We start from the raw sequence: 22229 nt of genomic DNA on the forward strand, positions 1-22229 counted from the left end.
CCAGCAGGAGCTACAAGATCCTGCCATGCTCCATATCCAAGCAGTGTTTCATCCAAGGTACCAAACCAAGCAGGGTGGGATGTGCTTTTCTCTGTCATATTCAGTCAAAGTGCTCAGGTGCAGCTGTAGCACCCCGGTCTGTGCAGGGCCTGAAAGAACATCAGAGCAGGAACTCCTGAACTTCGCCCTGGTGCCAGGGCTGTGTCCTGCTGTGCAGAGCCCATCTCGGCACTGGTGTGTGAACAGCACCCTCTGCAGCCACCCCGGCTGCCAGAGCAGGGGAAAACAGCCTCGGAGCAGCATTTGAATCCATCTTCCTCTCTAAATGGAGATCGAGAATCCTCATTAAATTATAAACTTGCAATCGTGATACCAGCTTAACGTAAAGCCCGTCAGATAGGCTTACTTTAGCAAAGTCAGCAATGGGTGCTTTAAAGATATGGACAAACTCTAATATATTTCATTTCTTGTCATGCTGCCTGCTTGGAAACAAAACAATAAAATAGTTCCAGTTAGCCACAAACAAATAAAATATTTTGCAGGATATGGGGAATATGTTTTGCAAAACAAAGAAAAAAAATTTCCATGCACTGTAATTTAGTAGTTAAGCAATTTTATATGATTTTATAGAGCTGGAAATATCTTCAGCTGCTAAAAAGAGACTCTCCCAGCTAAACCAATAATTTCTCTTCCCCGGTGCCTCAGGAGGGCTGTGAGTGTTTATTACAGTGACAGATGTACGGAGGAAGGGGTAAAGCAGAGATCTGGAGGGAGAGCAGCCGGGGAAACAGCTCCAAAAACACGGTCAGGAGGCATTTCTAGGATGGGTAGTTTATCCCATTTCCTTTTGGTGGCACTGTCGGCCCGAATATTATCAAACATCAAACATCAGGTCCCGGTCCTTGGGGCTCTGGCGTTCTCAAGGTACCAAAATCTGGCTCTTGGTGCTGTGGGAAGTACATTGCAGCAATCAGTTTCTGTTGCTTTCATAGGTTTTGGAGAAAAATTGTTGACATATGCAACAAGGTAATTACTCAGCATTGCATCTGTGACAAGCACCTGAAGTTTTTCTGCATAAGTTCCTTTTGGTAGTGCGGTAGACACTGATGGTGTCTCTGGAATGACAGCAAGGATGCACAGGAATGAGCCACTGGCAAAATAACACATTTTGAAGAATAAACATTTCCTTGAGCTTTGGACAGACACCACAAGAACACCACTCAGACCAGACCTGGGCTCTGATCCACAGACTTGCAGAGTGAAAAGCTCTAGAATTTGCACACCAGGACCCAGCTCCTGCTGTAAAGCCCAGCAGCCTGAGCTGTGTGGAGCCCAGCGTGGGGATGTGGGTGCTGAGACATCCCCGTGTCCCATGGCACCACCAAAACCAGTGGGAGATGCTGTCCTGCAGGGAAGTGACCCTTCACTGAGACCCAGCTGCCTGCATGGCAGTGGGACCATGGCTGATGAGCAGCTGCTTTTGCCAGGATTTCACTGGCTGGGTTTCTTCCTTTGCAATGTTTGTCACAGCCTCCCTCTGCTAAAGCCCAGCAGAAGGCCTGGCTCTTTGCTGCAGTGTTTGCTTTCCCTGTGTGTGCAGGAGATGAGCAACTCTTCACCACACGAGCCCCCAGTGAGCTCCAGGGCAGGTCACACACCTCCTGTCCCAGGGAAGGGAGCCATGAGCAGGAATTTGCTCTTGAGGCTTTCCTCATCTTCAGCAGCTCCTGGAGCCAAGGCCACATCCAGCCCCAGCTGAAGGTGCAGCACCCTTCCCTGCTTTGCTGGGCTTCAAGGAGCCTCTAGAAGGACCTTCCTGGAGTCCTGTTTATAATGTCAGATAATTGCCATGGAGAGATTTACAAACAGTGAACAGGATTTCTTCAGCAGACCCAAGGCTCTGCTCCCCACTTTCCCATCTTCACTCTGCTGATTTTTCCTACCCAAGCCCTTCTCAGCTTGATGCTGTCTTGATTTTTCCTTTCACTACAGTGATGCTGCAAGGCCTTCCAGAAAGGATGAACACAAATTCTTCCTATAGACTCCACAGTGAATTAATGGGGCTTAAATAAGACTTTGTGAGCAGGGAATCAGCGAGACTGAACACAAACAAAGGATGCTTCTCCATTAACACAAATGAGAAACTGTCTCACTGTGCCCATTCAATCAAAGCAGTGCCCACAAAGCACTGGTGTTTGCTTCTGTCATGTAAATTTTCCTGCAGCTTTCAAGCACCATGATTGGTATTTGCAACTTTGAAATCTCTGGTTAACTGTGTTTGCAATTCTTCTCCCTGGTGGTGTTGATTGCAGAGATGAAAAAAAGGTTGGATGGTGTTTAGAGCTGCACATGGAATGTCAGCCCTGACTGCTGGCTGGTGCTCAGCCAGGCTGGGATCTGGGGGGATCTGTTAGATTTGTTAGATATATTAGATATTTTAGATATGTTAGATCTGTTAGATATATTAGAATTGTTAGATCTGTTAGATATGTTAGATCTGTTAGATCCTGGTGCTGGAGGCTGAGGGCAGTTGGTCCCAGCTCTGTGCAGCACCATGGAACTGCATCAGCTGGGTCTTGCCTGTAGGTCTGGAGAGAGATCTTCTCATGGCATTCCTCAGAAGAGTTCCCTAAATAAAAATAAATAGATAGAGAGATGATATGATGATGATATTATATGGTATGATATCATGATGATGATATGGTGTGATATTATATGATATGATATATGATATATGATATATGATATGATGATATAGATACAGCTGATGAAAAGACCAGAGGATTCCCTTCACTGCCTAGTTCTTCCTGGAATGCTTCTCCACCAGAAACCCTTCCCAGGTCCTGGGCAAGGAAGGGCAGAGAAGAGCTTTCAGCTGTTCACAGTGGGGCCCTCCATGCTTGTTTCTGGTGTGTTTGTCTAATTCATCTGCCATGCACATTCCTGCAGAGCAAGCACTCATGTTTTGCTGCCTACAGAAACAGGCTTGTTTGGTAGCTCCTGGAGGGAAAAACTATTTCTGCTATGTGCCCCCTGACATGTCTTCCCACAGCCTGGATCTGTCTGGTTGCTCTAGCCATGAAGTTGTCCTCCTATCACCACTTACACATTGCTTCAGATTGTTTGTACACTGCTTTTTTTAATTTACTGGGCTCTGCTCGTGTGACTCAGCCCCTCAAAGAGACACCAAGCATTAGAATGTGGCACCAGTGACTCTGGCTGCAGCAGTGAGGTTTAATGTCATTTTACTTGTAAATTTACTTGTATCTTGTCCAGCAGCTTAAGCCATGATTTGTTACTAACAGGTTAATATTTTAAAGGAATTTAAAAGGAATATTTAAAGGGAATTTGAAAGTGAATTTACAGTGAAATGCATCCTAGCCCAGAAATAGTTTACAGATGGATATGAAATTAATAACTCCTTTCTATCTCTAACATTCTCTGTCTCTGCTGAGTTGATTCTTTAATTCCCAGAGCAGTTCAATGTGAATCTACCACAAGTTCCTGAGTCTGCAATGTCCCAGTTCCTTCACTGCAATGCTCTCCCAGAGAAAATACATAGCTCCAGGTAAGACAATTCCTTCCTTTTTATTGGTAGCATTATAAACCTGCTGTGGAAACTATGTAAACTGGTCAAAAGAGAGTGGTACTCTAAAAAAAAAAAAGGGGGTTGTGGTTGAGAAGGAGGCAGAATCCAGAGTGTTCAGGATGACACAATCTCCCTGCTTCCCTCTTGGCAGGGGGAAGAGAATTCCTCATCCCTAATGGAAACCACACTTATCTGCCTCTGACCAGCACTTGTGAGCGGCTACAAGCCAGGCTGGGACTCGGAGCAGCAGAAAGGATGGATCCCTTCCCAGCTCTCCATATGCCACTGCTGCCTGTTACAGAAAAAGGAGATGTCCTGCCATCTGGGAGATGGAGGTGTGTGCACAGGTCTGCACAAACAGAGCTGTGTTTGACAGCAGCAGGTGGCGATAAGAGCCCCAAGCCTTTGGATGTGGCAGCATGCTGGAAAGGACTCCTGAGAACAAAAATGCCACTGCTCAAAAGGAGCTTTGCTTTAGTGGTCCCAGCTCAGTCCAGTTTGGTAAAAATCACAGAATCAGAGAATCCTAGAACAGTTTGGGTTGGATGGGACATTAAAACTCATCTAGTTCCAACCTGCCTGCTAGGCAGGGACACCTTCCACAAGGCCAGGCTGCTCCAAGCAGCAGAAGGAGCTGCAGCACAGCTTCATCCGTGCATAACCAGAGAGGTGCCTCAGCCTGGCTGGGGGAGACTCACCTGCTCCCAGCCCACAGCTGGCACTAAGGATGAACTCTCTGAGTGGCAGCCAGAGAGTGCTTCAGGGACAAACACCCCCTCACCAACCCCAGAGGAGCAGGGCACTGAGGGGCTGGGCAAACACTGGCTGTCCTGGCTCGCACACAGGTCCCTGCCCACACTGGGATCATCCACAGGTTTGTGAGCACTGCTGGCAGCAGGAGCATCCTGCACCCCTGGGTGTGTCCTGAGCAGTAAGCGCATCTCCCTCCAGCCTGCCCCTGCCTCCTCCTCTAGGCCAGGAGTTTTGAGAGTAAACTCTCCATAACACATGGTTTCCAGCTCCAGGTTCAGTGTTGCACAAAAACCACGTCCAGTGTTTTCCCTGAGTTAGCAGATGTTCTGAATTTGTCATGGAAATATGTTACTCCCAGTTAAAGAGAATTCATATGATTAATGATTAATGTGCTATCTGAATAATTACCTCATTCAGCCAGATTTTCTTCTGGTTGGGCAAGAAAATGTGCATGAAAAATGAGGTCAAAATCCTTTTTCTGTGTTAGTGTGTATGTGGAATAATATTTCTTCTAAAAAGAAGAAAGCAAGTTTAAGGAAACAAATAACTGACAACTTTCCACAGTGCTTGTGCACACATGTTCTCTCCCCCTCAAAATTCATTAGAGACATGGTGCTTCAGGAAAACCTTCCTCAGGAAGAATAAGCATTGTTACATGCATTGAAAAATCTAAAGTTTCAGGTGTAGATTATCTGAGCTGATAACCATGCACACAATATTAAATTTCTATAAGCAATTTCTAGACAAAAGCCCCCTTCAGCCAAGTTGGTGATAAGGTTTCCTGTGTATATGTGCATGCACATAAGGGAACATTGTTTTAAGGTCTTTTTGTGGAATATATAATTTAACAATGGAAATGCCAATTTTTTTTAAGGAAAAAATTTAAATATTTATATTTTCAGCCAGTAGTTTGGCATTCAGGATTTCTTGCTCATGAGCTACCAACGTTTTCTAGAGTTACCAGAACATGTAGACAAAATACTTTTCGAGAAAATCCAACCTTGCATTTAAGGAAGGCAATGTAGCAAACCTGATGACAATTTTGTCAGAAAGCCTCCAAAACTGACTGAAGGAGCTTCCATCTACAGAAATCTAGCCTAGACAGAATAAAATTTGCTGTGGGCTGTAGTATAAACCTCAGCCAGGTGTGTGTGTACAGTGGCCAAGGGCCAAGACATCTTTTTGGGAGCAGTCATGCCCCTGAAGTGCAAGAGGACATTTCTGATGGAGTTGGTGAGCACAAGGAGAGCTGGTTGGGGATGGTGAGGAGTCCTGTGCTGAGTGGCCAGGTGCTGTTCAGGTACAAAACATTAGATTTACTGTTTGAAAGTGCCACAGAGGAAGCACAACAGCCAGGCTGGGCTCAGGATCAGATATTTGTGATTCAAGAGAGGGAGACCATCCTTCAGCCCCAGTCAGAAAGGCATGTTAGGAATCCCCAGAAAAGGGGTTGAGATCATACAGAAAATATCTTTACTCTGCTGAGTAGTTCTTTCTTATCACTTGTGGCTCTGGCTGCACCTTTAAAGAAAAATGATTGAGGAGGGTGAAAAGGAGTATTCTGCATGACAGCAGAATACACCAGATCTGGAATCTTGACTCTGGAAAAGACAGGACAGAGGGAGAAGCGTGTAACAGATGCATAAGAAAACTGTGAACACTACGTAGAAGGAATCATTCGGGGGGGCAATTGTTCATTCCTCCCCAAAATACAGAAATTGGAGTTATCTCCTGGAACGATTATAAAGAAATTGGAGTTATCTCCTGGAAAGATCATACAAAAATTGGAGGTATCTCCTCAAACGACGACCCAGTAATTTCAACGAAGGGAACGGAGATATTTTTCAACTGATTACGGGTGCAATACTCTTTATCTCTGCACTTCCATCTCCAATTCCCGAGTGTAAATGACCTTCCCACATCCCCACCTTTCCCCCCGTCCCCGCTGCCTGCCCAAGCAGCGGTGCTGCTCCGCCCGCCCCGGGGTGATGCTGAGCCCTGTGTGCCCCGGTCCCGCCCGCCCGGACCGCGACCCTCCCCGCCCCGGCCAGGCGGTGTCCCCGGCCCCTTTAAGCCGCGGTGCGTGATGTCACAGCGCTTGGAAGCCGCGGGCGCGGAACGCGGAGCGCTCGGAGCCCGCTCGGAGCCGCGGGAGCGCTGCCCGCGGGGACCCCCTGCCCGCCGGGACCCGGCCCCGCCGGACGGGCATGGGGAGCCTCCAGCTGCAGGACTTCGTGGCGGGCTTGGTGGGCGGTGAGTGATGCCGAGAGCGCGGCTGGGGAGGCGGCGAAGAGCGCACGGCGGGGGTACCCGGGATAAAACCCCCCTGTGATAAAACCCTCCGGGGATAAAACTCTCCGGGGATAAAACCCCCGGTGATAAAACCCTCCGGGATAAAACCCCCCTGTGATAAAACCCTCCGGGATAAAACCCCCCGGGGATAAAACCCTCCGCTCTGGGGATAAAACTCTCCGGGGATAAACCCCCCGGTGATAAACCCCTCCGGGGATAAAACCCCCCGGGGATAAAACCCTCCGCTCTGGGGATAAAACTCTCCGGGGATAAAACCCCCCGGGGATAAAACCCCCCGGGGATAAACCCCTCCGGGTCACCCACGGTCTGCTGTGCCTCTGCCCGGCGTCTCCCACGTTTGCTCTGCTTTGCTACACAAGTGTGGTTTAATGGCACTTCCACGGGCGGGATGGTTAAAATTCCAGTTTAGAACTTGTGATGCTGCTGTGCGGGGCCGGCTTGCAGAGGCCCCCGCACGCCCCCAGCCCGGGGCTCCCCGTGTCCCCATCCCCGGGAGGGACACTGCCGGGTCCCTACCCTGCCACAGAGCTGATGGACACGGCAGGGATTGATCCTGTCTGGCGGGAATTCCGATGGCGAGCACCGGGAAACTGAAAGAAAAGGAAGGCAAACGACACGGTAGAGGCGTCAGTAATGGGCCAAGGTTCACAGAACTGAGAGATGCCAGCTGAGAGGGCGACCAGCTCTGCTGCCCCCGGGGCTGCAGCAGGACAGAGTCACCAGCCGCGGCCGAGCAAACCTCTGCTCAGGTGACCCTTCAGACCCTACACAGGAGCAGGGTGAGAGGTGGCTCACAGGTGTCCTACTAGATGAGGTTAATAAATTAGCAGACCAAAAAACCCAAAACCTCTGCCAAATGTTGTGTGAGCAGCTGATTTTTGGATCTCTGCAGGCTGTGGTTGCTCTCTCTGCCCCGCTGCCCTGTGCTGCTGCTGCACACCTCTGGCAATGGGACAGGATGTCCTGGAGGTGAGCCAGGGCTCTGCAGCAGTGACAGCTGAGAGTTTTCATTCATAGCACTTGACCATGGGTGGTCCCAGGTCTGGGAGGAGAGGGGACATTTTTTTAACGTATTTTTAGAAAAGTCATAATGTGTTGACCAAGAATATGATGCTCTTTTAAGTACTAACCCACTATGAGTGAGAAATTACATGTAGTGCCCAAAGCACCTGTGGGCACTTGCTTGCACAGAGATTTACTGGTGAGAAAGCATCACAATTTACCCACTCTTCACAAACCCTAAAACCCGCCAGTGTTGTTTGCAACAAAGACACAAAACCATATCCTGGCCATGGCACATAGGTGTTCCATTCTCGTGTAGAAGAGGGAAACCAAACTGTGCTCTGTGCTGCCACGAGAGCTCCTGGTAGTGAGTGGTGTGAGTAGGTGGGTGAAAGGTAAGAGAATATGGGCCAATTTCTCCCCAAAGAACCATGGGGAGGAAGGCAGGATGGCCTGGACAGTTCTGTGCAGAGCAGGATCCTCTCTATCTGAATCCTCTCTGATTGGTAATTCTATAAACTGCTCCTAAAACAGCAAAGGAGGAGGAATTTGCAGGACTCGTTAGCAGTCAGCTAATGAGACCAGGACATCACTCTGAGCCAGGAGAAAGCACTGCCTTGTGTTGAACAGGAATCTCACCATTCTGAGGCTAAACATTTGTGAGCTTTCAGGAGTGCAAAAGGGGTTGGTCCTGGACAAGATATACAAACATGAGCTCTCCTTCTCTGGTGCCTTTGAGATGTAAAGCTGAAGGGGTCCAGGAGAGTGTACACAGAAAAGTGTTTAAGCTCAGCTTTTAGCTGTTGTCAGGGAAGGGGCATCCTGCTGGTCATTGCTCTGGCTAGGTCCCTTACAACTGTTCAATGGAAATCACTTCTCTAAACCCATTGCATCCTCTCCTGCCACAAAAGCTTCAGTGTTGTGCATAATACTTTGCTTTCATCCCCAGGAATCGCCAGTGTGGTTGCGGGCCATCCCCTGGACACGGTCAAGGTAAAACACTTTGAGCTGTGTTCACATGTCACCACCCAAACCCCCACCAATTCAGACCTTCTCGCTACCTGATGCCTCAAAGGACCTTCACTTATCCCAAAAGGGAATTTGGAATGTTTTCACAGACTTTCTTCCTGTCCAAGGCTCATTTTGAATGAGAAGCTAAAAGAACTGACATGTGCAGGTTCCTGTGTGAAGAATTAATGCTGAAAATTAACCTGGCCTTACTTAATGTGTGGTTCACTGAACAGTTCTGGCAATGTTTTATTGAACTTTGCCACAGATTAGTATTCAAAGGGCAATGAGAGCACTGTATTTGTTTTGCTGCAGGCACATTTTTATGTTTTCCTAACGCTGGTAATGCTGGAAGGGCAGAGTTCTGAAATTGTTATCCCAGGGCTGTGACACACAGTGTTTATGATTCCCTCATGATAATTATTCCTCCAGTGGAAGGATTTAGAGAAGTAAGAAGGTATTTGTCAGCATGATGCAAACAAGCCCATGCACATACCAGTGCATCCTGACTCAACCACGCTGACCATCCCTACTGCTGCACAGACAGGGAGGAGGATCCTGCTCCTTTCTTTTTTTGCCCAGGCATTTCTGGGCAGCTTTCATCACTTCAGCTTCTCTGCCCTTGTTGGGGTTGTTCAGCTTGAAGAATAGAAGGCTACAAAAAAAATTTATTGTGGCCTTCTTGTACTTGAAGGGGGTCTAAAATAAAAACAGGATTTTTAGCAGGGCCCGTTGTGATAGAACAAGGGGTACTGGTTTTAAACAGAAAGAGAGGTTTAGATTAGATATATAAGGAAGTCTTATACAAAAAAGGTGGTAAAACAAAGGCACAGGCTGGCAGAGAGGTGGGGACATGCCCAGCCCTGGAAACATTCAAGGGCAGGATGGATGGGGCTCTGAGCAAGCTGGTCTAGTTGGAGATGTCCCTGCTCACCGCAGGGAGGTTGAACAAGATGGCCCTAAAATATCCCTTTCAAAATTCAAAATTACCAGCAATTCTGTGACTCTGTGTTCCCTGCTCTGGTTGAAGCCTGGCTCTGGCACCAGGCAGGGCCGCCAGCTGTGGCAAACCCAAAAGCCCCTGGTCATGTTTGCACCCTCCACCCTTTGGAAGGTGATGCCAAGGAGGCAGGGCCCAGCATGGCCCACAGCACATCCCTCCCCAGCCATCACAGCCATCCCCTTGCACACACCAGGCTCTCCTGGGATCAGGAGGTGCCCAGCCAGCCCCATTCTTTCTGAGCTGCTAAAGGGACACCAGCCCCAAGGGCATCCCTGTGCACAGGTGGGTGCAGACCCCACATGGGAGAGCCACAAGGCTGCCCACACCACCCAGCCATGGGCAGGGCACCAAGGCAGGCTCTGCCCAGCACTGCCAAGGCAAGCTCCATCTCAGGCTGGTGGCCATGGCATCACTGCCTGGCCTGGGGGAGTTTGGCTATGAGAATCCTGCTTGGAAACATCGAGTTTGGGTGCCAAGAAAAGAGCAAGCCCATCCTTCAGTGGTTATAAAGACAACTGTCAGGCTGCCCCCTCTGTTGCTCTTGGCTTTGGGCAAGGCTTTGCCTTGGGAATACCAAGTAGGCAGAATTGTTATGTTCCAAATTCAGGAGCAGGAAAGGGGAAAAGAGAGTTTTTACACAGCACAATTCCAGCAAAGGGGCTGCTCAACAGAATCTGCAGCCTCCAGGGGATCAGGTGGCTTTCCCCATCTGGGGGAGGAGGCAGGACTGAGTGTAAAGCTCTGTGGGATAAATGGCATCTACACCACACTTCCCACCAAGTCACCTCTTCCCCCTTCAGCGACCTCTTCCCATCAAACCCCAGCAGCTGTTTTTTCCTACATCCTTGCAAAAGTCTAAAATTTGTAGCTTTACTTACTTTTCATCCTACCCACTGCATTCATTTTCCCAGAACTTTCTTCAGCTTCTGGGTGTCCCCCAAGAGCCCTATCTAATCAAAACACAACAAAAAGGACAACTTTGCAGAGGTATATCCATACTGGCAGTAGCTGGCTTTGTCACAGATGCCAGCAGGGATTTCAGTGCTGGGTGTTAACAGATTAGCTAAGGGACATGTGTGACAACCAGATTGTGAGAACACTCAGTTGCCCCCAGTTACTCAAAAAATATATTAACTTGAGCCTCTAAATACCTGGTTACTGAGTAAAAGAAAGAAAAGAAAAGAAAAACAAGCCCATGGAGGCAAAGTGGAAATGTCTGGGTTAAGATGAACCCAGGAGGGAACCCAGGGCTGGGCACTGGGGTCACCTTGTCCTGGGTCACTCTGGCTGTAACCACCTTCCCCTGTCCCCCCAGCCCTGTTATCCCCAGTGTGAGTCACAGTGTGCCCAGTCTGCACCCGTGGCCTGAGCCTGCCCACATTGCACAGCGTGTGCTGCTGAGCCAGGGCAACAGCTTCATGTACCAGCTTGTTCTGAGTGCCCAGGAAATATTCTGCTGTGGCTGCTGCTTCTCTGTGGCCTCTGGCCAGGCCTGGAGTGCAGCAGGGATGCTCCATGTGTGCAAAGAGCTGCATGGAGCCACCCCAGGGTGAGGGGTGAGCCTGGGCTGAGGGGTGAACTCAGACTTTGGTCCCTCCTGCTCTGCCAGGGTCCCACAGTAGCACTGGCAGCCTCTTGCAGGGTTCTGGGCCAAGTGATTGTACCATCCAACCTGCTGTTTGCCATCCAAAAGCTCCCACCAGCCATGAACTCTGGCAGACACACATTCCTTTGGGCTTCAAATTCCCAGATAATTTCCTGCTTCACTCTGGTTGAGCTCAGGGATGAGCCAGTGGATGGGGTTGGACACCATCCCCCAGTGCAGGTTGGCAGTGTCCCTTCAGCCTTCATTGCTAGCAGCAGTGCTGATAAATACACTCAGAAATGTCCCCATTTCCTAAAAATATTCCTGATGGAGCATGTGTGTCCTCCTATAACAAATGAGCTCTGGTCTCAGCCAAGTTGAAGCCTGAAGTGCTGTGAAATGAGCAGTGTTTCCATTTCCTTGCACACCTCCAAGCCCAAAAAATGCATCCCTTGTTAGGATGTTTCTAGTGCAACCTTGAGGGCAGCTTGAAGAATGATGTTCTAAATACATACATATGAGAAGGGGAAATGCTAATCCTGTAGGCTTTGTTGTGACCTATGTGCCATTTCTTGCATCTCTTGGAAGGTGTATAACCAATTTGCTTTCCAGAAATAAAATGTCTTTTTTCAAAATTATATGAAACTGTTTTTGAGTGAAGCATGGAGAATTTCTGAGATGGTGCTGAATTATTTTAGCTCCAATTAATATCTCTGTGTCTTAAAATCCACCTTGGAGCAGAAGGGCCCCAGAAGTCTCCCAGGGGAGCTCACCTGTCCTCACTTTGCAACACATCCCAGCCTTCCCTGAGATTCTCCAAATGGAGAAGACCACACCACTCCAATTTCCACATAAATCAGGCCCTTGCCAATGACAGCACTGCACACCAGCAGCCTGCTGTGCTGGGTCAGGGTGGCTGGTCCAGGCTGGAGAGCAATTTTTGACAGTCATTGATTCCAGATGCTGCAGAGAGCTTCAGGCTGTGAGATCCTGCTTAGCCTTGCTCTAGCAGAGTTCAAGAGGTGGATGCACATATATCTTATTTTATTGCTCAGTTCTCTTTACGACTAAGGAAGGACTTGCTCTCAAAGCAAAGTACACATTGTTTACATAGCATGAACCTCCATTGGGCTGGAAACATAGGATTTTAATCACATTTTACAAATGTCTTTTGCAGACTCGTTTGCAAGCTGGACAAGGATATGGAAATACACTCAAGTGTGTTCTGACTGTGTACAGAAATGAGTCTGTAAGTACTTCATCATACATTAGATGTGCTGGTAGAAAGTGCAAGTCAATAAATAGGTAAATATATAAAGCAATTGTACAAAATGCTGCTGACACTGGCAATTATATAAAGACCAATAAAGTTTATGCAATTGAGCCTGCAAATCCCTTCTCTTGCTTAACTCTAAGGTTAAGTCACCACTTGGTGACTCCTACAGGGAAAAGGGAGATCCCTGGCATGGAATGATCAGTGTTTCCACAGGGGTTGCACCCACAGTGACTCTTTTGCCTGATCCCAATGGCAGAGGTCTCCCAGAAGGATTTTGCTGACTTTGGTGAAGCCAGAACAAACACTGTCTATATGAGGCACTTCAGGGGTTCCTGTGCTTTCAGCCATATCTCGTATTCTGCACAATCTTTATAAGCCTTTAGCAGCATGAACCAATTTCCTTTGCTCAGCATGTGCAAACAGTTGGTTCCAGGAGACATCTGCTACTTGGATTTGCATTTCATCCCTGACTATGGCAGGGGGTTGGAAGGAGACAACTTCCCAAGTCCTGTCCGACCCAAACCATTGTGTGCCTCTGTGATTTCTAACCCGATAGACAAGCTGGGGTTTACACTGCTCAGTCCTGCTCAGTCTCCTAAGCCCTGCTCCCTTTCCTGGGTAGCTGACCGGCTTCTTCAAGGGCATGTCCTTCCCACTGGCCAGCATTGGCATCTACAGCTCGGTGGTGTTCGGGGTCTTCAGCAACACGCAGCGGTTCCTGAGCCAGCTCCGCCACGGGGACCCGGCCGCCGCGCCCTCGCTCGCCGACATGACCCTGGCCAGCCTCGTGGCTGGGGTCATCTCCGTGGGCATTGGCACCCCTGTGGAACTGGTCAAGATCAGGCTACAGATGCAAACACAGCCCTACACCAAAGGTAGGAAGCAAGAGATTCGTCTTCCTGTCTCTGGCGGTCTTTGGTACGTACGCAGAGCTTTGCAGCTTTGGTCAAGGTTGGGCTTTCTGCTGCTTTATGCTGCTGCAGTTGGGCTAAAAATTCTCCCTTTTGCCTGAGGATGGACCCCATCCTGCTCAGCTCAAGGGAAGGGTTTTTATCAATGGTATTTCCAGACAGTTGGGATGGAGCATGAGACAGGTCTGCTCAAACCAGAAGCTGCAGAAATTGTGAGTCCCTGGGCTGTGGGGTCCCCTGGAGATCCCAGCAGCAGCACCATGGCTGCCAGTGACAATGCCAGCTCCCCATCTCCCTCTGCACACTCTCAGTCCCATATATATTTGCCCATAAACCTCTGTTATTCCACCCTTCTCTGTTCAAAAGCAGGAGTTTCCCATTTACATTTAAGAACTGACTTATTTCACACAGGGTGCCAGGTAGCCCCAGCGTGATCAGGATGGGTCAGGAGGGGACACCAGCAGGATGGCAGTGGGTGGCTGTTCCCTGTCCACCAGGCAGAAGGGGCTGCTTCAGCTTTAGACAGCAGCTGAATTCCATTGCAGGCTGCCAGCATGGAGCAAACCCCACCAGAGCACATGCACAGCCAAATGAAGACACGGAGCAGCTTCAGAGCTGAACAGCTTGGATTTCAGCATTTCACCTTTCTCACAACTACAGTCATGGCATTTAACTGTGAAATGCTGGCATTTTTCTGTTGCTTTGATAAAACAATATTATGTCCATTTTTAAAGTCTCCATGCAGCTTAGAAACCTAATGCTTTTTACAAAAACAACTTGGTCTGCATGGGCAGGGCCAGAGTGTGAAGATGTTAAGGCTTTCAGAGATGTGACTTGGCATAAGTTGAAGTTAAAATCCATGAAAATTGAGCACATTGCCTTAAACTTATTTGGAAGTCTCCCTGGGCACATACCTATTGGGAGGTATGCCACGCATCTAAGAAAAATCTGTCTGAAGTGTCTACATGTTTTCTGAAAATGGACCTAAATACTCTCTCCTAAAGCATTTTCCCCATGTTATCTGCTGAGCCCAGCAGAAGAACCTGGATGGCAGTGACTTCTCATCAATGGCAGTGGGCTTTGGAGAGCAGTTCTGTGGCAATATATCTATTCCAACAGTTGTATCTTTTTTCTTTTTTGTAGCAAATGCTAAACTAAACTCCACAGCTCCTGGATCTCCTGTGTACCGAGGCCCAATTCACTGCTTAAGGACAATCCTCCAGAAAGAGGGGATTCCAGGAATATACCGAGGCAATGTAGCAATGCTCCTGAGGGATGTCCCCGGGTACTGCGCCTATTTCATCCCGTATGCAATGTTCTGTGACTGGATCACCCCTCATGGAAGCATTGCTCCTAATCCCTTCTCCATCTGGGTGGCAGGGGGTGTAGCAGGTAAGCACCTTTGCTTCCTCTCAGCATTGGCAGGACAAGAACAGGAAGGTTCTCGGGGCAGATTACAAGGGTGACTCAAGGGCCACTGCATCCTCCTGAGCAGAGGACATGGGACTGAACCTTCCTTCCCCAGGGCTGGGCTCCCTGGCACCACAGCTGCACTTTATGACTTGACAAACTTTATGGAAGTCATGTTATCAGACCTTCCTTGGGCTCATTGTCAGTGAAGAGGAGAAGAGACAGCGCCTTCATCTCCCTGGGTGCCTCAGGGCAGCCTGCCAAGCCCATTGCCAGGGATATGTGGTAGCCAAGATGCCTCCAGAAGAGGACTTCAACCTGGTGTGCACCTTCCCACACCTAGCAGAAGCTCAGTTGACTGTTACTGATCTTCTTTTTTCCACATGTACCCTTGCCAGTAAAACTGGCATGTGTACCCCCACCATGTGGAAGGTCACCCCTACTCCAACTCCCCACTTCTTGGCCATTTCTAAATTTCAGATCCATAAAGGCAAGTCAATCCTTAGCTCAGGTAATGATAACAAAATGCCTTCTCCTCAAATAAAGAGGCCCCTGGTGCCTCTGGATGGTTTTTCTAGTGTGCCCCAACACTCGTGTAGGTCCAGACAAGCTCTTGTCTGTCCAGCTGGGCCATGGATTCCAGTCATGTACTGATCTTTCCAGAGGCAAACCATCCCACTCAGCTGCAGGCTGATCAATGGAAATAGGCATTTCTTTAAAGATATGACAGGGTATCTCACTGTGTGGAGCCTAATCCTGGCAGCCTGAGATGTACCAACCCATTATCTGTATCCTCAGCTCACACTTTGCTTTACATTGGAATTATCAGAAGAGTCATTTTTTTCTGAAATCACCCCAAGCAGCAGCTCAGGCTCTTCCCATGGCATGTCCATGTTCCACCAGGAGCACAGCAGAAGATGCATTTGCAGCTGGAGAAGCCCCTCTTGGGTTGCCTGCATCTGATCAGCAGCATAACCTCCAAAATCTGAACACCTTCCAGAAACAGGGAACTTTCTCTCATAAATACTGTTTCTGTGCCTGAGCAGGGTGAATGCCCTGAATGAAAATCACATTAATATGATGTGATAGACGTGAATTTCTGAGTTCACTGACCTGCAGGCAAGGAAGTATAGAGAAGGAATTATTCAAATACTTCTGCATTTTTCCAGGAGCTGTTTCCTGGGCAGTATGTACTCCAATGGATGTTGTGAAAAGTCGACTTCAGGCAGATGGAGTTTATTCAAACCAGTACAAAGGGACCATTGACTGCATGTTGCAGAGCTACCAGAACGAGGGCTTAAAAGTAAGTGACATTTGAAGTTAAATCTGGTTGTTAGGTATTTAATTGTCAATTGGAAAATACAGTGACTGTTAAAAACCTATTTGCAGTGTTGAGAGACAGCTAAAGCCAGTTAGTGCTAAATTATTATTACGGCAGCATGTAATTATTGTGTAGATTCATTCTAAATCAAAATAGTGAGAGTTATAATACGTGTTACATAATGAAGAAATGAATGACTGCGGGGGGTCACACACTGCTGGTGTAATCAACTTCAAACAACATTTCATGTTAGCGCACTTAATCATGGATATAATTTGACTTATAAATCAGAGGTAGAAAGTCTTACCTCTGTGATTCTTCTGCAAAATGCAGAGGTCAAATGTTTCCTGTTGACTTCGGGGTCAATAAACTGATTCCAGTGGGACTGTCCTGGCATTCTGGGTGTGCCTGGTCAGCTTGGGCAATGCTTTGGTGGAACTAATGCTGCTTTTGCACTGCTTGCCCTCATTTTGCACCAAGGTAGAGTTGAATGTCAGCGTTCTTATATCAGAATTGCTTTCGTTTCAAACATGAGGAAGGACTGCATGCCAAACAACTTATCTCCCTTGTCTGACTTTGTCTGTTAGTGTAATAAAAGATATTTGTTCTACCTGCAAACTTTGCCTCAGTTAAATGTGAATGGCAGAGAATAAGGGTTTGCAGCTTTATTGTGTTGCCAAGGCATGGTTGTGGAAATAACGTCTTCTGATATTGAAATAAATCTGTATTTATCATCGGAACAGCATGTGGTCTCTTAGCTCCAAAGTGTTAATTTTCACATTCTGAGAGAAATGTAACAAGTTACAAACAGGAAAATAACCTGCAAAATCACAAGTCAGTGTGATTTCAATATTTGCCAACATGCCACTATGTTATGCCAGCTGTCTCAGGAGCCTGTGGTCTGGTTGAGCTTTTGCCACTGAGTGAAGAAAGTCACATTCATGTGAAGCACAAGCACCTGGAGAGATGCTGAGGACAGTGCTTGGACAGTCAGATGGGGGACAGGGTGGCCAGGCTCTATGGGACCTGCCTTGTGAATTCCACTTGGTGTGCATTTCCACAGCAGGGTGGCTGAAATGGGAATTTCCATGGGTCTTCCTTTCTCTCTCCATCCTCATCCTCTGCCCTCCTTGTCCTGCCTGAACTAACAACTAAAAGAGTTTTCTGGTAGAGTTCTGTACTTGTAGGTTTTCTGCTGTCCCATCTGGCACCTGCCCCAAAGCTGTCAGTAGGATTGAGTAATTAGTTGATAGCAAGACTGGAATCTGCTCTCACAAGGAAAATCTTTTTAAATGTTGAAAGACTCCCAACTGACAAATGGCAAACCCAGGGCTGGATGTTTTCATTCTGGGACAAAGGAACAGCATTCACAGTGCTGGCAATAACTGCCTGATGTACACAAAGAAACACAACTACACCCTTGTCTTTCTCCACAGCCAGGTGTGTTCACTCAGATAAGAAAAATTTATGCCTCTGGGCTTTTCATCCTAAACCTTCATTATTATTTAACTTGCGTCTCTCTTGTTACTTTATGGATAATGCAAAAACATTGAATTTCCTCCCAGAAACTTCTCTTTCCTAACAAAATAAAACATCCCAACAAATCAAATAATACCCTAAATGTCCCAGTACTGCAATTTCACATTGCAAGCTTTATCTAAACTATGTGAACATATTTTAAATCTGTCTCAAACAAGTCAGCACTATGCTTAGGATTTGTTGGACACAAGATATCATGGTGTTTAGTAGAGTTCAGTAATTTTAGGGCAAAAATTGGTATATGCTTAAATCTAAGGGCTTCTGATCTTGGGGCCAAGATTTTTCATGTTTTTTTACAGTAGCTGTGGGAACTTTGCTGTTAGAAAGCCTGGTAACGGGTTTGACTGCTGATGTTCCTTTTCACATCTATTCTGAACTTGTGGTGTTTAGATTAGTGACTTGTGGTGATGAGCCTTGGTGGTTAATGGAGTGATTTTGTGAGAAGTAAGCCAGCAGAGATCCCTCCTGGAACCATCATATTGTGAGCAGACTCACCCAAAATAAAGCTTGTGCACACTCTTACACACACCAGGGTGTGGTGTTCGTAGTGAGGAGCAGCATGATGCCAAACCAGTGATTCTGCCACTGTGCTCCCCTTCCCCAGTGCAGACCTCAGCCAAGACCAGCAGTGGGAGCACATCTTCCAAGCAAACCCAAAAGTTTGGTCCTTCAGAATCCCACCATGACTTCATTCAATGTTTTCTTTCTCTTCTTAAAACAGTCCATATATTCCTATGCTCTAACCTTGCTCCATTCCCAACAGGTGTTTTTTAGGGGCCTCCTGGTCAATACAATAAGAGGATTCCCATCGAGCGCAGCCATGTTTCTTGGCTATGAACTTTCTCTCAAAGCAATGAAAAGATGCCAAAGTGAGACCAACCCCTAACTTCCAGGTCAGCACATAAAGACCCTCTAGCTTTATTAAAATTACAGAATTAATCTTTGACTCAAATAGAGTTGCAATTGTATAGATCCTCTGAAAGTTGCACAAATTACATGGGTACCCACACCTGAATAGCCAAACACAATTTGGGTCTGTGGGATTCAGAGCAGACAGCAAATGTGTCAATGGATTTTAGTTTCAGTCCACATCTCCTGGAGCTTCCCTGTAATCTGTTCTGATTGTTTTGATTTTTTTTATTCATATCAATCAGAAATAAAAATTTAAAAGGCGATTATTCTCTAGTATTTTATAAGCTTTGAAATATCATTTTTATTGTAGTCCCTGCACAGTATTCTCTCCTCACTTATTCGAGCCCCAAAGATATGAAATCAAGCTCTTTCAAAGTGCCTTGACTATCAAGTCACTGTTTCACTCTTTCCCTCAGTAACGTGGAGTTGCATAAAGGAGCAGCATTGAAAATATCTGATTAAAGAAACTCTTTTAGCAGCTAGATACTCAAGATTTTTCTTAGCCATCTTTGCTGTTTTCTGCAGTACTTCATAAATGTCCTTCTTTCTTATTTCAAAAGTGTTGCCAAGAAGACCAGAAAGTCTCCTGCCTTCCTGAGCCAGATCAGCAGTGTGGTGTTGGTGAGGGCTCAGCTGCCCTGAAGACTCCTATCCTGCACCTACAGCACCTGCTGTGGACATGTGGTCCATGGAGCACGCCGAAAATCACACCAGCTCAACCAAACCCAAAGACTATTTTATTAGCAAATCTTTCACTCTTGACTAAGAGCACCCTAGTAATTCTGGTGGTGGTGGTGGTGGGCTTCTTCACCAATGGCACTTTTATATTGAACCAGGAAGAGAACTTCCCTTTCCCAAGGGATGTACCCAAACCCAGCCCACCTCAAATCACCAAGGGAGCGTCTTTTGTACAACACAGCGTTACAACACTCATCTTCTTTGGTGAACAAGGAAAGGAGGAAAGGCAGTGGGTACACAGGTGCTTTTTCTGGTTCCCACCAAATCCTAGCTTGCTTTCAGGTTCAAAGAAGTGGGTGACTCCTCCCATACAAACACGTGTGCTCTACAACACAGTTTGGCACAATTAAACACATCATCATGAAAAATGCAAAGGCTTTAACAACTTCAGTCTGTTTTCCAAGGTACAAATTAAATTGGGAAACAGGAGGATGTTAAATTCAGAGACTAAGGTGCTTTATTTATACAGAAAACAATAAAACAAGTTTGCATTTCATACAGAAGGCTGCCTATTAATTTACACAGCTTGCTTGGTGCAGCCCTCCAGGGACTGGCATGAGGTATCTCATTAGACCCTCTGAGCTCCTTGACGTGACTTGCCAGCTGCCAAAACCTGCAGCCAAAACTTTGTAGCCATGAGCAGACCATCACAAAAGGAAGTCTCTTTAGGACACAGCATGCTTGAGACCTCCAGCTCTTTGCTGGAATCCCACTGAGACCACTGGGGCAGGCCCAGTCTCTCTTTGGTCTACCTCAGCATCTCAATTATTCCAAGATCATTTACATCATGATTTTTTCTCTTTATGCTGTTAAATATCCTTATGATTTATTTTCTAAGCATGGAGCTTTTGATGCCAAAGCCCAAGGAGAACTAGCTTTGCTGTGACAAGAGGACTCTGGTGGCACTGCCAGGAGAGGCCGGGGGGCTCACATGCAGAGGGACACATGACATGGGGAATAATCTAGGACAACACATCTGGAAATGTTCTAGAGGAACAGCTCTTCTCTGGAGAAGAGCTCTGGGGGAAAAGCCCAGTGATTGCAGTTTCAGCAGATGCCTTCAAAACAAGGTTTCTGAAGACAATGTGGAGCAGATGTCCAGCTTTCCTCCATAAAATGAGGAGAAAAAGAGAAACTCCTTCATCCTCTTCCTTGGATGAATGGGGCAATTGGTCACAACATTTGAAGATCACAGCAGGAAGTGCCTAAAACTTTGGGTCTGGAGCAGTACTTGGAAATGGGGTCACCTTCTTTGGGTTCCTCATCACTGGGGAGTAAAAACAAAACTGTGGGTGCTTCCAGAACTGGCCTTAAAATGGGGAAGAAACAGCTGGTGTTGCTTCGTCTCAAAAGGCTCACAGTGCCTTTGATCTTCTTTAGGATACTTGGAACAGTTTTTAATAAACAATATGGAAAAAACTGATGATCCTTCACACAACTATTTGTTGCTGGCTACGTTTAAGGATTCATCCTTTTCATGTTGCCTATTTACTGCATGTATGTAAAACATGTTTTTTAGATGGATAATATAATGTGTCCCCAGGGATAATACTTGGGCAGACTATTTTTTAATGCAAATAAATGGTGTGTTCATCTGCCTGCATGATGTAAAATGGATCATGAATGAATTAAACTGATGAGTTCCCAACAAGCTGTGTATCTGCATGATCCTGCCCTCATGGTGCCCAGGTTGCATCTGTTCAGTGCTCTCAGGGTGTAAAGCCCTGACACCCACATAGGAGTTTCACAGTGATATTTCATTCATCCAATTAAACCAACTTTGAGATTGGAGCCCAGGATCTGCCTGGACAAAACTCTCATGTAGCACACACCTGCCAGAAGGAGCTGTCAGGGAGAGCCATGGGCAACTTGGTGTGGAAAGGGAGCAGAGGGCAGAAAGTTATTCTAACTTATATAAATACCTATGATATAAATATATATAACATAAATATAAAATCATGAAGACCCAGTGGAAGTGAATACAAAGCTTTGGCCACTTGATGGCATCCTCATCCCTGGCAGGGCACGTGTGGCTCACTGGAGCTGCCAAGAAACCCCTCTGTGTCTTGTCCATTCTGCTGCCCAGCCAGCACACATTCCCTTCCCCATGGGCAGCCCCACACTGCACAGCCTCTGGATGATTTTGGGGTGACCCTGCCCTGCCAAACGCTGCCCTGGTCTGGCAGCAGTGGAGGCAAGCCCTGGACACACTGGTTAATCAGTGCATCACACTGCCGTTAGCATTCACAAACCACAGAAAAGGCAAAGCAACTCTGGGCTAAGCATGAGGGTTTCAAGGGTGACAGCAGCACAGGCCACTGTGAAGGAGATTCAGCTGCCTCTGGGCCACTGTTATTGACCAAGGACACCTTAGGGTTGGGACAGCAGCTTTTGAGGCACAGCACTCTGTGGTACCCCTCGCTGTGACTGATCACACCCCTGGGAAGTGCTCAAGGCCAGGTTGGACAGGGCCCTGGTTTAGGGGAAGGTGTCCCTGCCCATGGTGAGTGGGCTGGAAGGAGATGAGCTTTAAGGTCCTTTCCAACTCAAACCCTTCTATGGGTCTATGATCCTTGATCCTGATAGATGTTTAGTTTGCTTTTGCAGTAAAAAGTGAGTGTTTGTGGCTGTGTCACCAGTGAAAGAGGTCCAGTGGTGCTGGGGTTGTGTGACACCACAAGGGGCCAGCCCTATGTCCCAAAGGTGAGGGATGGCAATTAAAATTTATACACACAGAGACTTGACAAGTCTGTGTCTTGTGAATAATCTTCTGTATGATATATCAAATGCATTAATTTTTGGAAATTAAATCACTATTACCCATGGATAGAAATTAGGATCTCCAAAGAATTTTTCAGGGACCTGGTGA

At 47.1% G+C, this 22229-nt stretch overlaps 1 protein-coding gene across 2 annotated transcripts; it reads left to right on the top strand.

Moving 5' to 3' along the window:
* The first annotated feature begins 6454 nt into the window (after positions 1–6454).
* Positions 6455–21003, top strand: SLC25A48 (solute carrier family 25 member 48). Of its 2 annotated transcripts, XM_030957356.1 has the most exons (8): positions 6455–6595; positions 8607–8650; positions 12431–12502; positions 13152–13404; positions 14584–14832; positions 16020–16153; positions 18474–18603; positions 19183–19347. In XM_030957356.1, the coding sequence occupies exons 1-7, from the start codon at positions 6550–6552 to the stop codon at positions 18594–18596; spliced, it is 921 nt and encodes a 306-aa protein (XP_030813216.1). In that variant the 5' UTR covers positions 6455–6549; the 3' UTR covers positions 18597–18603; positions 19183–19347. The 2 variants fall into 2 exon arrangements, with proteins under 2 accessions (XP_030813216.1, XP_030813217.1); XM_030957357.1 differs by lacking the exon at positions 18474–18603 and having other exon boundaries at positions 19183–21003.
* The last annotated feature ends 1226 nt before the right edge of the window (positions 21004–22229 follow it).

This window comes from Camarhynchus parvulus, chromosome 13 (assembly GCF_901933205.1).
Source record: "Camarhynchus parvulus chromosome 13, STF_HiC, whole genome shotgun sequence".
NCBI classification, from domain to species: Eukaryota; Metazoa; Chordata; class Aves; order Passeriformes; family Thraupidae; genus Camarhynchus; species Camarhynchus parvulus.

Excerpts from the sequence above, each read along its gene's own strand:
- SLC25A48 (XM_030957357.1), top strand. The coding sequence starts at position 6,550 with ATGGGGAGCCTCCAGCTGCAGGACTTCGTGGCGGGCTTGGTGGGCG. Across the intron at positions 8,651-12,430 it reads ATCCCCTGGACACGGTCAAG|ACTCGTTTGCAAGCTGGACA; the intron begins GTAAAACACTTT and ends TGTCTTTTGCAG. Across the intron at positions 16,154-19,182 it reads ACCAGAACGAGGGCTTAAAA|TGTTGCCAAGAAGACCAGAA; the intron begins GTAAGTGACATT and ends TTATTTCAAAAG.